Source organism: Sciurus vulgaris (genome assembly GCF_902686455.1).
Source record: "Sciurus vulgaris genome assembly, chromosome: 1".
In the NCBI taxonomy this organism is placed as follows: Eukaryota; Metazoa; Chordata; class Mammalia; order Rodentia; family Sciuridae; genus Sciurus; species Sciurus vulgaris.
In genome coordinates this window covers 8,979,368-8,992,179 of record NC_136461.1, presented here as the reverse complement: position 1 = coordinate 8,992,179, position 12,812 = coordinate 8,979,368, and the positions used below count along the sequence as shown (strand labels likewise).

Below are 12,812 nucleotides of genomic sequence, written 5' to 3'. Positions count from 1 at the left end.
GGCAGAGGGGAGGCGGTAGGAGTCTTCCCTTGCTCTGAGCCGGTGACGTGCCCCCAGCCTCAGCAGTGGTGGAAGGACAGCTGGGCCCCAGCCTTATCGCCAGCTCTCGAGGTGGCCACCTTCCTCTGCACATCCAGCTGCCCCCGGCGTCTTCCCGGTGGGCAGGTCTGCTTCTCCGGTTGCACAGACCCTCCCTGAGAGTGCACCAGGGTGCCCGTCACTCTCTGGGCCTCAGGTTCCCCCTGACCTCCTGAATCGAGGGCAGAACTCGAGGCCCCTCCTGGAGCCCCCGACGGCCTGAGCCTGCTTCCCGCCGCACCCTCTTCCGCCCTGCGATCGTGTCAGAGAGCTTTAATTGCGGGAGGGGAAAGACAGAACCTGTGGCTGGGGTCCGCCCGGCTCTGGGGCCCCTGCAGAGGGCCGGCCCTGGGCACCTGGCAGCCGCAGCTGCTCCACGCGGGAGGGCGAGTCCAGGGACGCCGGGCCTCCGGGCCTCCGGGCCTTTCTCAGGAGCGCGGGGCGAGGTCCAGGCGCGGGGGCGGCACGGGCAGGGCGTGCTCCCGCCTGGACAGAGCGGCCCGCGGCGGGCAGGGGTAGGAGGCCGCGTACGTGCTCTCCCTCCGGCCGGCCTGCGGGAGCCACTGCTGCCTCAGCCGCTCGTACAGTCCATAGTTCGTGGGCGGAGCTGCAAGAGAAGCGGGTCTGGGTGACACCGAGCTGGGGGAGCCCCGAGCGGGGTCGCTGCAGGCCCACCCAGGCTGTGGCATCCGGACGAGGCCAGCAGGGCCGGCGGAGGGTGGAGGTGGCCCCGAGCAGGTCACAGATAGGCCTGTCCGCTCCCTCCCCACGGCCTGTTTCCTTTTCACCCTCTCTGAAATTATGGACCTGAACTCAGCTGCTTTAGTCATAAATGGCGTATTCTCTTTCTCCCTGCAGGGTGGAAATCCTCTGTGCTTGTCACCACCATGTCCCCAGGTACCACTGCAAGGAGTGCCAGCTGGGAAACAGTCCCCGCTTGCTGAGAGAATGACCCGTGGCCAGGCTGCCGTGATGGGCACCCTGCCACCCGTGCTCCAGGTAAACGCAGCCCTGCTGCCAGGCTCCGGGAGAGAGCAAGCCACGCAAGTGGACAGTGGGACTCCTCCTGCCGCTGGGTAGCCAGGGCCTCACGTTCCTCTCCTACACAGCCCTTTGTGGACCCTTCCAGGTCAGCACTGGGGAAAATTCTGGGTTTTAAAAGTACCGAGAAGGGGGAAGTCGACCTTCTCCGGAAGCCACAGCGACTTCTGTCCACTCCAGGTGCGGAGAGCGGGCAGGCCCGGGTTGTAATTATGCCGATTGTAATGGTCGTCGTACGTGCTGATCAGGTAGCGGTGGGAGGGCTCCTGGTGGTGGGTGATCAGGTGTTTGTACGGGATTCCCTGGAAGGACAGACAGAGGGGCAGGTTACCCATCAGTCAAGGTGTGCACCTGGCCGGGGACAGAGGCAGGAGCTGCCTGACATGGGGCTGTGGCCGTGATGGAGGGGAGGCCCCCACCGGTTGGCAGTGAGCCCCAGAGGCCACCAAAGGGGAAAGCCAAGTGTTTGTCCCACTCCGACGCGGCCTTCCTTCCAACATGTCCTGGCTAGCCACAGGCAGGTCTCTGTCTAACTGGCTCCCCAGCCTGTGCCAAGTCCCTTCACCCCTGGAATGAGCTATGGTGGCAAATTAAAGTCAGGACGCTGGGTGAGTGGGAAGAGTCAGAGACGCTCACTGTGCGCCCTGGTGATGTGAAATGACACCCTTCCATGTGTCTCAAGTTCACCCACCCCAGGGCCTATTTCCAAGGCAGCAGGAGACGCCGCATGGCAGCCTGAGAGGGCTGCGCCTGGTATTCCAGCCAGTTATACCGTGGGAGAGTCGCAGGACGCCCGTAAATCGCCTTCTCCTGCGAAGGATTTACTGCTCCCTCGGCTGCAAAGTAGGGGCACCGTCTCTTTGGTGGGAGGTTATTTACGGGGAGAAGAAAACCACACTTGAATGGAGACGGGAGGTTTGACTGAGTCGGTGGTTTTCCTGAGAGAGTCCACTCGGCCTGATTTACGGGGGGTCATGTGGCTGTCCACGTCTGTCCTCTTGTTTGGAGCAGACAGGGAGGTCTGTGTCTGCCATGGTCGGCTGTGCCCAAGTCTTCACGTGCTGGCTCCATAAATAAACCAGACCACAATGCCGGTGGGGGGGGCGGGCAAATGGCAGTGGGCACAGACATCAAGCAAGGTTCCCAAGATCTACATCACCAGGTGCCTGGAGGCGCTTCCAATGCAGGACAGGGAGGGTGTCCCCCTGACAGAGCAAGTGCTGACGGGGCAGCAGTGCAGGGGAAGGAGAGGCCGGGGACTCTGGACACTTTTGGTTCTGGGTGTGGCCTGCTGCCTTCCCTGTGGCTTGTTGTAACCAGGTAGGAGAAGGTGACAGATACGCCGAAAGAAGAGTTCACCACTTTCGGTTTTCACGTGGAAGGGACGTGCCTCGCCACGCAGGGTCACAAGGGGCAGCACCAGGCAAGGCAGGAAGCAGGAGCGGGGGCCCAGAGCCACCTCTGGTTCCTGGGGAAGGGGTCAGCTAGGCAGGGTAGGCAGCTGTGAGCAAGTTGAGGCTCCGATAGTTTATTTCAGAGGGCTCTGGGGGACAGGGGTGGTCTCTAGTGGTTCAGAACCAGGCCCTGGTTGATTTAGGGCAGAGGAAATACTGGCCTGGGGGGCAGGGGGTAGACAGGAGGTGCGTGGGGTGCCGGTCTGGGGAGGTTGATTCACAGGAGAGGTGTGAGCACGTTGCTTGGTGGCTTTGGGAACTAGCTAACCGGGGACTCTCCCCAGGGTCAGCAAGGCCCCGAGATGTCACAGCAGCATAAACATAGTTTAGAAAGAGATTAGTACACCTGTCCTGGGGGAGGCTCGGGAAGAGGGCCCTCCTGGGTGCTGACTCCACCATCTACAGGCAGTTTGAAGACGGGATGCAGAATTTGCCTAAAAAGGGAGAAAGGTGGGGGGGGGGGGGTGGCAGAGGAGAAAGACGCTGTCCTAGGAGGAGGGTCCAAGTAGCTGCTTGGGGCCGTGCGGGGGCGCCAGGGCCCTGGCACTTAGACACGGTCTCAAGGGAACCCTGGAAATGAGCGTGTGATGGTTCGGTTCTCGTCATGCGTGTCGCGTTGGGGAGGCTTCTTAATTCTAACCAGACTTCCTTACCGCCTGAGTCCAGTTCCGGCGGGTCCAGGGGTCCTTAGGAACGGCTTCCCAGGACTCTGATGTGGGGAGCGTGGGCTGCTCCCCACATGTGGGAGCCCCAGCTGGCGGGTTCTGGGAGCGGTTTGCTGAAGCTAAGGGCACTCCTGTCTCCACCTACACTAACGGTGACAGCCAGCTGCCACAGAGCCCTACCCTGGCTTGGAGATGCCAGCGTGGCCTGAGGATGCCAGCTTCCTCAGCTGGGGGTGCCATGTGACTTAGGGGTGCCAACGGGGCCTGGGCGTGTCAGTGTGGCCCAGGGCTGCCAGCAGAGAGCTGGCACCCTTTATCCTGACCTGGGTCCCCAGAGGCAGAAGACGTGTGGTTGCCATGGTAGACAGTCGCCACCTCTGGGCACTGAGCTGAACCATCTCTGGGTCCCTGTGAGCTCTGAAGTGCCCTGATTGTGACAGACTCCAGCCCCTTGCTCCAGGCCTCCCTGCCCCATCCAGGTATAAGCAGGTCAAGGTCAGGGGAAGTGGGAGATGAAGAGACCTCCAAGGGCAGCCGCTGGCAAAGGAAGCTGCTGGGGACCCTGAGCACCTGGCTGATGGAGGAGGAGGCTCTGTGTTCCTGGAGAGGCCAGGGTCTCTGCACACCTGGTGCGTCTCAGATGCCCCCCATGGGTGTCGGCATGTGCCCTGGGGTTGCCCCTGCTCCCTGAGCACAGCAATAGCACTAAGTGCCCAGCCACGGAGGGGAGTGTGTCGACTTTCCAGACAAAAGGACGGGAAGCTGGACACAGGTGACCCGAGGCGCTGTCTTTTGGGGATCCTGTGAGAGTCCAGACTGTGTTCAGCTGGGCCCAGAACTTCCCTTCTCGTCGCTTCTCACTTCCTGGGCTGTGTTCTGGCACAGCGTGATCCAGGGTGGGTACAGGAGGGGACGCTACCAGCTGGGGGTGAGATGGGTCACCTACTCGTGGGTAGTGCCCTTGGCAGCTGTGGAGCAGGGAGATGGCTCCCGTGTCCCCCAGAGGGGGTGGGCTTCTAAGCAGCTGCTCAGGCCCCTGAGCTTCAGAGGGGGCGCGTCCCTCTTACCTCAGCTTTCCTCTTCCCGTACCACCGGGAGATCTGGTCAGGCCTGTGGCCGGGGAAGGGGACGTACTCCTTTCTGTGAATGCTCTGGGGCGTCTTCTCGGTGGCTTTGGTGAACTGGAACAGACAAAATACTCAGGAGCACGTCTGAGACGCGGCTTCTCAAACTTCTGCCTAGTGAGTCAGGGTCTCACTAAGTTGCTTAGGTGCTGGCCAAGTTGCTGAGGCTGGCCTCCAACCTGTGATTCTCCTGCCTCAGCCTCCTGACTCGGGTCATCAGAAGACTGGCCGAGGAAGAAGGTCCATTCCGCCCGACAGGAAAGTCGTGCTCGGGGACTGCGAGCCCCCACCCGGCTCCCCTGGGAGAGCGGCAGCCGCAGCCTCAGCTCCATCCCCTCCCCCTCCTTTCCCCAGGCTCCTCTCTCCGCCTCCTCTCTTCCTTCTTTTTCTTCTTTGTTCCTCCCTCCTCCCAACGCCACTGTCTCTCTCTTTTCATTGTATTGTGTTTTCTAATCCCTTTCTTAAAATTTAATGTGGGAAATATTAAATAGTGACCATTTGGGGGCATTTCAATGGCATTAAGTTGTGTAACCTCCAGCCCTGGAATGTTTCATCCCACACTGAGCCTCTGTCCCCAGCACACACCGGCTGCGGTTCTCCTTCCAGGCCGCTCTGCTTTCTGCCTCCAGGAGTTTGCACGCTACAGGTGCCTCAAAGAAGCAGAGTCTGACGATGTTTATCCTCTGGTGTCCAATCTATTTCACTGAGATGCTATTAGGATTTTGTTGTTGTTGTTTGTTTGTTGATAGCAGGGATGGAACCCGGGGTGCTCAAACCATTGGGCCCATCCCCAGCCCTTTTTCTTTTTTATTTTGAGTCAGGATTTCACTAAGTTGCTTAGGTGCTGGCCAAGTTGCTGAGGCTGGTCTCCAATCTGTGATTCTCCTGCCTCAGCCTCCGGAGTTGCTGGGATTACAGGCATGAGGTCTTCAAGATCCATTCATGTTGTGGCATATTTCACATTCCCCTTCCTCTTAAAGGCTGAACAGCATTTGATTGTGTATATAAGCCACATCGTGTTTATCTGTGCACCCATTAATGGGTACCTGGAGCGTGTCCACCTTCTGGCTGCTATGAATGGCGAGTCCCTGCTTGCAATCTCCACATATCCAGAGAATTCCTGGAGCACGTGGTAATTCTGTGCTTCATTTTTTCCACGATGGTGACACCCTTTTACATTCCCACCAAGGATGCACCTGAGATCCCACATCACCACGTCCTTATCATTTGTTCTTTTCCTTTTTTCTTTCTTCCATCTTTTGTGCGTGTGTGTGCGCATGCGTGCTGCTGGGGGTGGGACCCAGGGCCCCGCCCTGCCTCTACCACTGAGCCACCCCCAGCTCACTCATTGTCCAGTGAGTGTGGAGTGGTAATTTCCTGGAGGGTTCCCTATGTGTTATCCTGATTATTTCCGGTGTTGGACATTTTCCATATGCTTATTTCACAGCCATTTGTCTATCTTCTTTGAAGAAATGTCTGTTCAAGTCCATCGCCAATGCTTAAACCAGGTCTTCTGGACTTTTGTTGTTGCGTTGTAGGAATCCCCCACCTTTATCTCGGACGTGTAATGCGCAGACATGTTCTGCATCCAGGGGTGGCCAGTTTTCCCTGCTCACAGTGTCCTCTGATACTGCGGTTTCATTTGGATGATGTCCAGATTACCTATGTTTTCTTCTGTTGCCTGGGACTTTGGTGTTATACTCAACCGCTGCCAAATCCTAGGATATGAAACTTTCCGCCTGCATTTTCTTCCAAGAGTTTTATAGCCATAGTTCTCATCTGGGTCTTTGTTCTACTTTCAGTTAATTTTTGTCTGGTGTTAGGGAAGGATCCCACTTCTTTGTGCTTCATGTGGATGTCCAGTTTTCCCAGAACCCCATGGTGAAGAGTCCTTTCTCCAAAGAATAGAATTGGCAACCTCATTTGGCCGTAAATCTAATTATTTACTTCCAGGCTCCATCTTGTGTTCCATAAATCTATGTACCCGTCTTTATGTCAGTATCTCATTGTCTTGATTACTGTAGATGCATGGGAAGTTTTAAGATCAGGAAATGTGAGTTCTCTAGCTTTGTTCCTCCTTTTCAAAATTGTTTGGGCTATTTGAGATTCCATGAGTTTTAGGATGGATTTTTTTTCCTATGTCTGCATCTATTGTGATTTTCACAGAAAGTTCAGTGAATCTAGCTAGATATCTTTGTGTAGTATTCACATTTTTTTTTTTTTTCAGTGCTGGGGATCCCAGGAGAGTGCTCTGCCACTGAGCCACATCCCCAGTCCAGTACTGGCATCTCACATATTCTGGTCTTTTCAGTATATATGGAATTGTTACCTTAATTTCCTTTTCAGATTTCTCATTGTTCATGTATGGAAATGCAACTTGACTTCAGCGTGTTGATTTTGTATCTTGCAACTTTGCTCAATTCGTTGAGCTGTGTGTGTTCGTGCATGAGTGAGAGGGAGAGAGGGGGAGGAGATCTTTAGGGTTTCTACATATAAAATCACATCCTCTGCAAAAACAGGTAACTTCTTTTCCAATTCAAATATTTTTCATTTCCTGATTGCTCTTGCTAGAAATTCTAGGATTGTGTTGATTAGAAACAGTGGAAACAGGCATCTTGTCTTATTCCTGATCTTGTAGGAAAAGTCTTCAGTATTTTCCCACCAAGCATCAGGTTAGCTGTTGGGTTTTCACATACGATCTTTTTATGTTGAGTCGTTTCCTTCTGTTCCTCGTTGGTTGAATAAAAGTGAGTTGAAATTTGTCAGATGCTTTTTCTGCACCAATTGAGACAGTCGTGTTTTTTCTTCATTATGTTGATTGATTTTCAAGGGTTGAGCCATCCCTGCATTCCAGAAATAAACCCCACCGGTGAATAATCCTTTCAATATTCAATTGAGTTCACTTGGCAGTGTCTTCTTGAGCATTTTTGCATTTCTTTTTTGACCCCCCCCCCTTTTTTTTTAGTATGTGTTGTTTAATTTCCACATCTTTGTGGACTTTCCAATTTTTCTGGGTTCATTCCATGTTTTATCATAAAAGATGTTTTGTATGATTTTAATTTTTAGAAATGTATTAAGACTTGCGGCCTGAAATAAAGTCTATCCTGGGCCTATTCCATGTGAGGAAACTGTATTCTGCTCTTGGCAGTGTTTCATATACATGGTCCAAATGGTCTATAGTGTTGTTCATGTTCCCCGTTTCCATATTGGTCTTCTGCTTTGTTGTTCCATTCAACATTAAAAATGAGATCTGGGCATGGTGGCACACACCTGGTAATCTCAGCAACTCAGGAGGCCAAAGTAGGAGGAGCACAAGTTTAAGGCCAATGCCAGTAATTTAGCTGGCCATAAGCCAACTGAATGAGACCCTGTCTCAAAATAAGAACTAAAAAAGTTCTTGGGATGTGGCTCAGTGGTTAAGCACCCCTGGGTGCAATCCCTGGCATTAAAAAAAAGTGGGGTACTGGGCCATCTTAATATTATTGTAGAGTCATCTATTTTTTCTTCAATTCTGTTCTTTTTGCTTCATATAATTTGGAGCTCTGATATTTGGTGCATATGTATTTAGGACTATTATACTTACTTGGTGAGTTGGCCCTCCTATCAATACTTAATGTTCTTATTTGTCGCATAGCATTTTTAACTTAAAGTGTAGTTGCTTGATACCATTATAGCCACCCCTGCTCCCTTTTGGTAACCATTTGCATGGACTATATTTTTCCATCCTTTCACTTTCAACCCATGGGTGTTCCTCATCTAAAGTCAGTCTTTTGTAGACAGCATAGAATTGGATCCTGTTTTAAAAACCCTATCTGTTCTTCTGGTGTCTTTTGGTTACTGAGTTTAACCCATTTACATTTAAAGTGAACTGATAGGGGAGGATTCACTTTTGCCATTTTGCTATTTTTCTGTGTGTCTTGTAGATTTTTGTCCCTTATCCCCTCCTCCTCCTGTTTATTTATTTAGTCTCATTGCTGGGGCTTAAACCCAGATCCTTGCACATGGTAGGCAAATACTCTACAGCTGAGCTATACTCTCAGCATTTACTGCCTTCTCTGTGTTTAGTTGATTTTTTTTTTTAGTGACATACATGTTTTTATTTCCTTGTGTGTACATTCCACAGATATTTTCTTTGTGACTAACATGGAGATTACACATGACATCCTAAAATTATAACAATCTCATTTAAACTGATACCAACTTAAATTGCATACAAAAATTCTACTCCTGTACAGTTCTGCCTCCCTTTATGCTACCAATGTCACAAATTGCATCTTTATATGTTGTACCATAGCCATTTACATAGACTTAAAAATTTTTACGTTTGTCTTCTAAATTCTGTAGAAGATAGAAAGTTGAGTTACAAATCAAAATTATAATGACATTGGTTTTTATATTTGACCAGGTATTTTCCCTTACGGAGAATCTTTGTATTTTTCTATGACTTCAAGTTGCTAACATCCTTTCGTGTACCTTATAAGGCAGGTCTCCTGGAGAACTCCCTCAGCTTTTGTTTTTATCTGGAAATACCTTAATTTCTCCCTCATTTTTGAAGGACAGTGTTATGGGATACAGAATTCTCAGTTGTTAGTTTTTCTTTTTTATATCATCCCACTGCCTTGAAGTCTTCAAAGTTTCTCCTGAAAGAACCACTGGTCCTCTTTATCACTGACAAGTTACATTTATGTTGGTGTGTTCAAGATTCTCTCTGTCTTTGGTTTCCAGTGACTTAATTATAATGTGGGTCAATGTGGCTTTCTTTAGATTTATCCTACTTGGAATTCACTGAGCTTCTTAGATTCGTAAAGCCATGTATTTACTCAAATTTGCAGTTTTTAGTTATTATTTTTTTCAAACAATCTCTTTAAACTTTTATTTTCCTTCTTCTTCTGGAATTCCCTCAAGGCATATGTTACCTTCTTGATGGTGTCCCATGAGTCCCCTAGGCTGTACTCACTGTCTTCAAGTTTTCTGCTTCGTTCTTCTGTCTTTTCCAGTCTGCTATTAAAATTTCTGTTGAATTTTTTCAATTAATGTTTTTGTGTTTTTCAGCTCTAAAATTTCTTTCCTTTTATAATCTCAATCTCTTTTTTCACCATTCTCATTTTGTTCAAGTATTGTCTTCTTAATTACTTTTGTTTTGTTTTGTTGTTTTAGTACTGGTGATTAAACCCAGGGATGCTCTACCACTGAACATGTCTCCAGCCCTTTTTACTTTTTTATTTTGAGACAGGGTCTCATTATGTTGTCAAGGCTAGCCTCAAACTTTTGATCCTCTTGCCTCAGACTCCCAAATAGCTGAGATTACATCTATTTTCATACCAGCATGTGCTGCCACACCTGGCTTTCTTTAGTTCGTTTTTTAAAATTTGTTTTCTTTTGTTTTCTGTACCAGGGATTAAACCAGGAACACTTTACTACTGAGCCACATCCCCAGCCCTCTTTATTTTTTATTTTGAGATAGGGTCTCAATAAGTTGCTGAGACTGGCCTTGAACTTGCAATCCTCCTGCCTCAGACTCCTGAGTCCCTGGGATTACAGGCATGCACCACCACACCCAGTTTACTTTAGTTCTTTGAATGTGCTTTCCTTTAGCTCTTCAAGCATATTTAAGAGAGCTGTTTTAAAGTTTTTGTCTAGTACTTTGGTCCTTGTGTTTCTTTAGAGTTTCTAATGCCATATTTTGTTGCTTTAGCTGGGCCATGCTTTCCTATTTCTTTGTGTGTCTAGTGATTTGCTGTTGTTGTTTGATTATAATGTGAGTCAATATAGAAGTTGAAAAACAGGACATCTGGAAAAACTGCCAACTCTCCTAATCTTCATAGTCTGGATTTGGGCAAGGGAAGACCTAGCAGGTCATGTTCTGAGATTTGGGGGTCAGCCCTTCTTGAAAGCCAACTATCCTCAGGCCTTTTCTTGGCATACAAGCTGCAGGGGTCTGTGCGTGCTTTTCAGATCCCCCATACATGTTTCTCCTTTTAAGTTTTCTCATTTCGCAAAGAGTTTCAGCCCCTCCCCACTTCTTGGGATCTTGGGTGTTCTATTGCTCCACCCACAATCTCTTGCCCCAGGCTTAAACAGATTTGTCGTCCCCTGGCAGTTCACTAGTTATGCCTGCCACTGTTTCTCATGGCTTTTCCTAGTCTGGGCTATGAACTAGGCTACTCTTCCCCATCTGAGCTCCAAGTTAAGGCAAACGGAGGCCAATCTCCCAAGGAGGTTAGCACGTTGCTCCACTCCTTTTGGATTTGAGAGTGGGAACTATAAGCTGGGCTCCCACACCCCTAGATTACAGACTGCCAGGCTGTGCTGGGAAAGGGGTGGGGAAAAGGCAAGTAAAAACCCCATGGAAATTCTTTTCATTGCGACTGTGTCTTTTTCTTGATTGAGTAATCAATTTGTTGCTGTAGACCTTTCATTGTTTTCAAGAGCTCCTATAACATTTTGACCAATTTTAAAGATGTGTCCATGAGAAACAAGGCCCTGGGGCCTCTTAGTCCACCATCTTCCTGATATCACTCCAACTCCACTTCCTATTTAACTTCCCCTAGGTGTGATAGCAGCCCATGATATCACTGAGTGCTGCATCCCCCGTACATACCTGAATTTACTGCTCGGCCTTTCTTGCCCTTGCCCTTATACACACCTCCTTTCCCAACAAGGTCACATGCCATTGGAATAAATGTTGGCCACAGGCCTGGTGTCTGACCAGAGGGATGGTGACTGCTAATGTTCTCCATGAAGACAGCCCTTTCTGGTACTCAGATGTCACTGTCAAACTTCCCCACACCAAAGCTGCCATTCTGTCTTATCCTCTGTTATGATTTGGGGTCAGCCCTTCATGAAAGCTAATGTTAGTCAATGCAAGATTGTTCAGAGGTGAAATGGTTGGATTATGAGAGCTGTAACTTAATCAGTCACTGGGTGGTAACTGGGCAGGTGAAGCACGGCTGGAGGAAGTCGGTCACTGGGGGTATGACTTGGAGAATCATAGTTTGTCCTTTGCTTCTCTCTCTCTTTCTCTGCTTCCCAGATGCCACGAGCCCACCAGTTTTCTCCCGACATGCCCTTCCGCCGTGATGTTCTGCCTCACCTCAGGCCCAGAGCAATGGAGTCAACTGACCATGAACTAAACCTGTGAAACTCTGAGCCCCTGCTCTACGTTGTTTTTGACCCATTATCTTGGTCACAGTGATGAAAAGCTGACTAATGCACCCTCTTTCCCTGTCCATTTCCCAAGAAGATTTGAGAATGTCTAGATTTCCTGGAAAAAATCTAAGTGGTCTTTGCTCGTGGCTCGAGTTCCGGAGCACAGACGCACTCATCCTTGACATCAATGCAGGGGTGCAGGCCTGCCTCAGCAGAGGCCACGTCGAGGAGGAGCAGACGTTCTCCAAACGGAAGTACAGAGGAAATGGAGGAATATCCAGACGTCTAGAAACACTCCACTGAGTGCTAAGAGGTGCAACCATACTGGCACCTCTGCTGTGGTGTTTGCAAGCTATAAAGGGGTCTTGTTGGTTGTTTGAATGAAATTCCTTATCTAGAGCACAAAGACCCTAATGCCTTGTTCTTCAGATGCAACCATCCACTGCCCTTGATCTGAGACTAACAATGAAATTCCTCCTGCCCCTCCATCCCTGTCCATCCCATCCTTGGGCCTCTGCCCGTCCTCTCTCTCTCCTTACCTTTCCCCTCTCTTCTGCCCAGTTTCCAGTGAGCACTCTGGTGGAATACTGTTTCTCAATCTGCCAGCTTGGAGTAGAGAAGGACTGTGGAGTCAGCCCAAGCAAAACCATGGTAAAGATCTGCCCTGGGTTCCTTGGATTTGACCGGTTTTGCAGGAGGCAGGGGACTCACAGAGTTGGGAGTGCTTTTCCCTTTTTACTATCTTCCCAGTCACCCTGCTGAGTGGAATAAAAAAGCCCCACGTGTCCACTTTCAGCTTCCAGGGAGAAGGACGGGATCTTGGATTCCCTATTGTTTACCATCTCCGTGGTGACAGACTCTGAGTATAAATACTCTCCCTAAGGGAACAACTGATTCTGCAGGAGCAAAATTGATCTCACAAAAATAAACCAAACTAAGTACCACCACAAAAACAGCAGTAGAAAGACCTGATTTCTGTGTTGACACCCCAAGGTGGGCATCATCCTTGCCACATTTCTACAATGGGGTGAGTTGAATTCTACTAGTTAATAATTGCTAATGGGCTAGACCCAGGCTGAGGTGTTTACATGTCTTCTCTCACAGCAGCCTCTGAGGCAGGCGCAATTATTGTACCCATTTTCCAAACGAGAACACTGAAGCAAAGAGAAATTAAGCAGGTATCTAAAGTCACACAGCCACCACGTTAAGCTTAAACCACTGGGTTCCATTCACTGCCTGTCTGCAGCATAGCCAGAGGGGCTTCTGTGAAGAATCTTGTATTTGTGTTTGTAGTTACACAA

The 12,812-nt window shown here is 49.6% G+C and overlaps 1 protein-coding gene across 1 annotated transcript; it reads right to left on the bottom strand.

The window, feature by feature from the left end:
- Positions 1-348: 348 nt before the first annotated feature.
- CFAP107 (cilia and flagella associated protein 107) lies at positions 349-12,328 on the bottom strand. Its single transcript, XM_079114016.1, has 4 exons — positions 12,051-12,328; positions 4,306-4,419; positions 1,244-1,421; positions 349-685 (listed from the first exon to the last, which is right to left on the bottom strand). The coding sequence occupies exons 1-4, from the start codon at positions 12,159-12,161 to the stop codon at positions 507-509; spliced, it is 582 nt and encodes a 193-aa protein (XP_078970142.1). The 5' UTR covers positions 12,162-12,328; the 3' UTR covers positions 349-506.
- Positions 12,329-12,812: the final 484 nt, after the last annotated feature.

Excerpts from the sequence above, each read along its gene's own strand:
- CFAP107 (XM_079114016.1), bottom strand. The coding sequence starts at position 12,161 with ATGGTTTTGCTTGGGCTGACTCCACAGTCCTTCTCTACTCCAAGCTGG. Across the intron at positions 1,422-4,305 it reads ACGGGAAGAGGAAAGCTGAG|GGAATCCCGTACAAACACCT; the intron begins GTAAGAGGGACG and ends CTGTCCTTCCAG. Across the intron at positions 686-1,243 it reads GGTCGACTTCCCCCTTCTCG|CTCCGCCCACGAACTATGGA; the intron begins GTACTTTTAAAA and ends CTTCTCTTGCAG.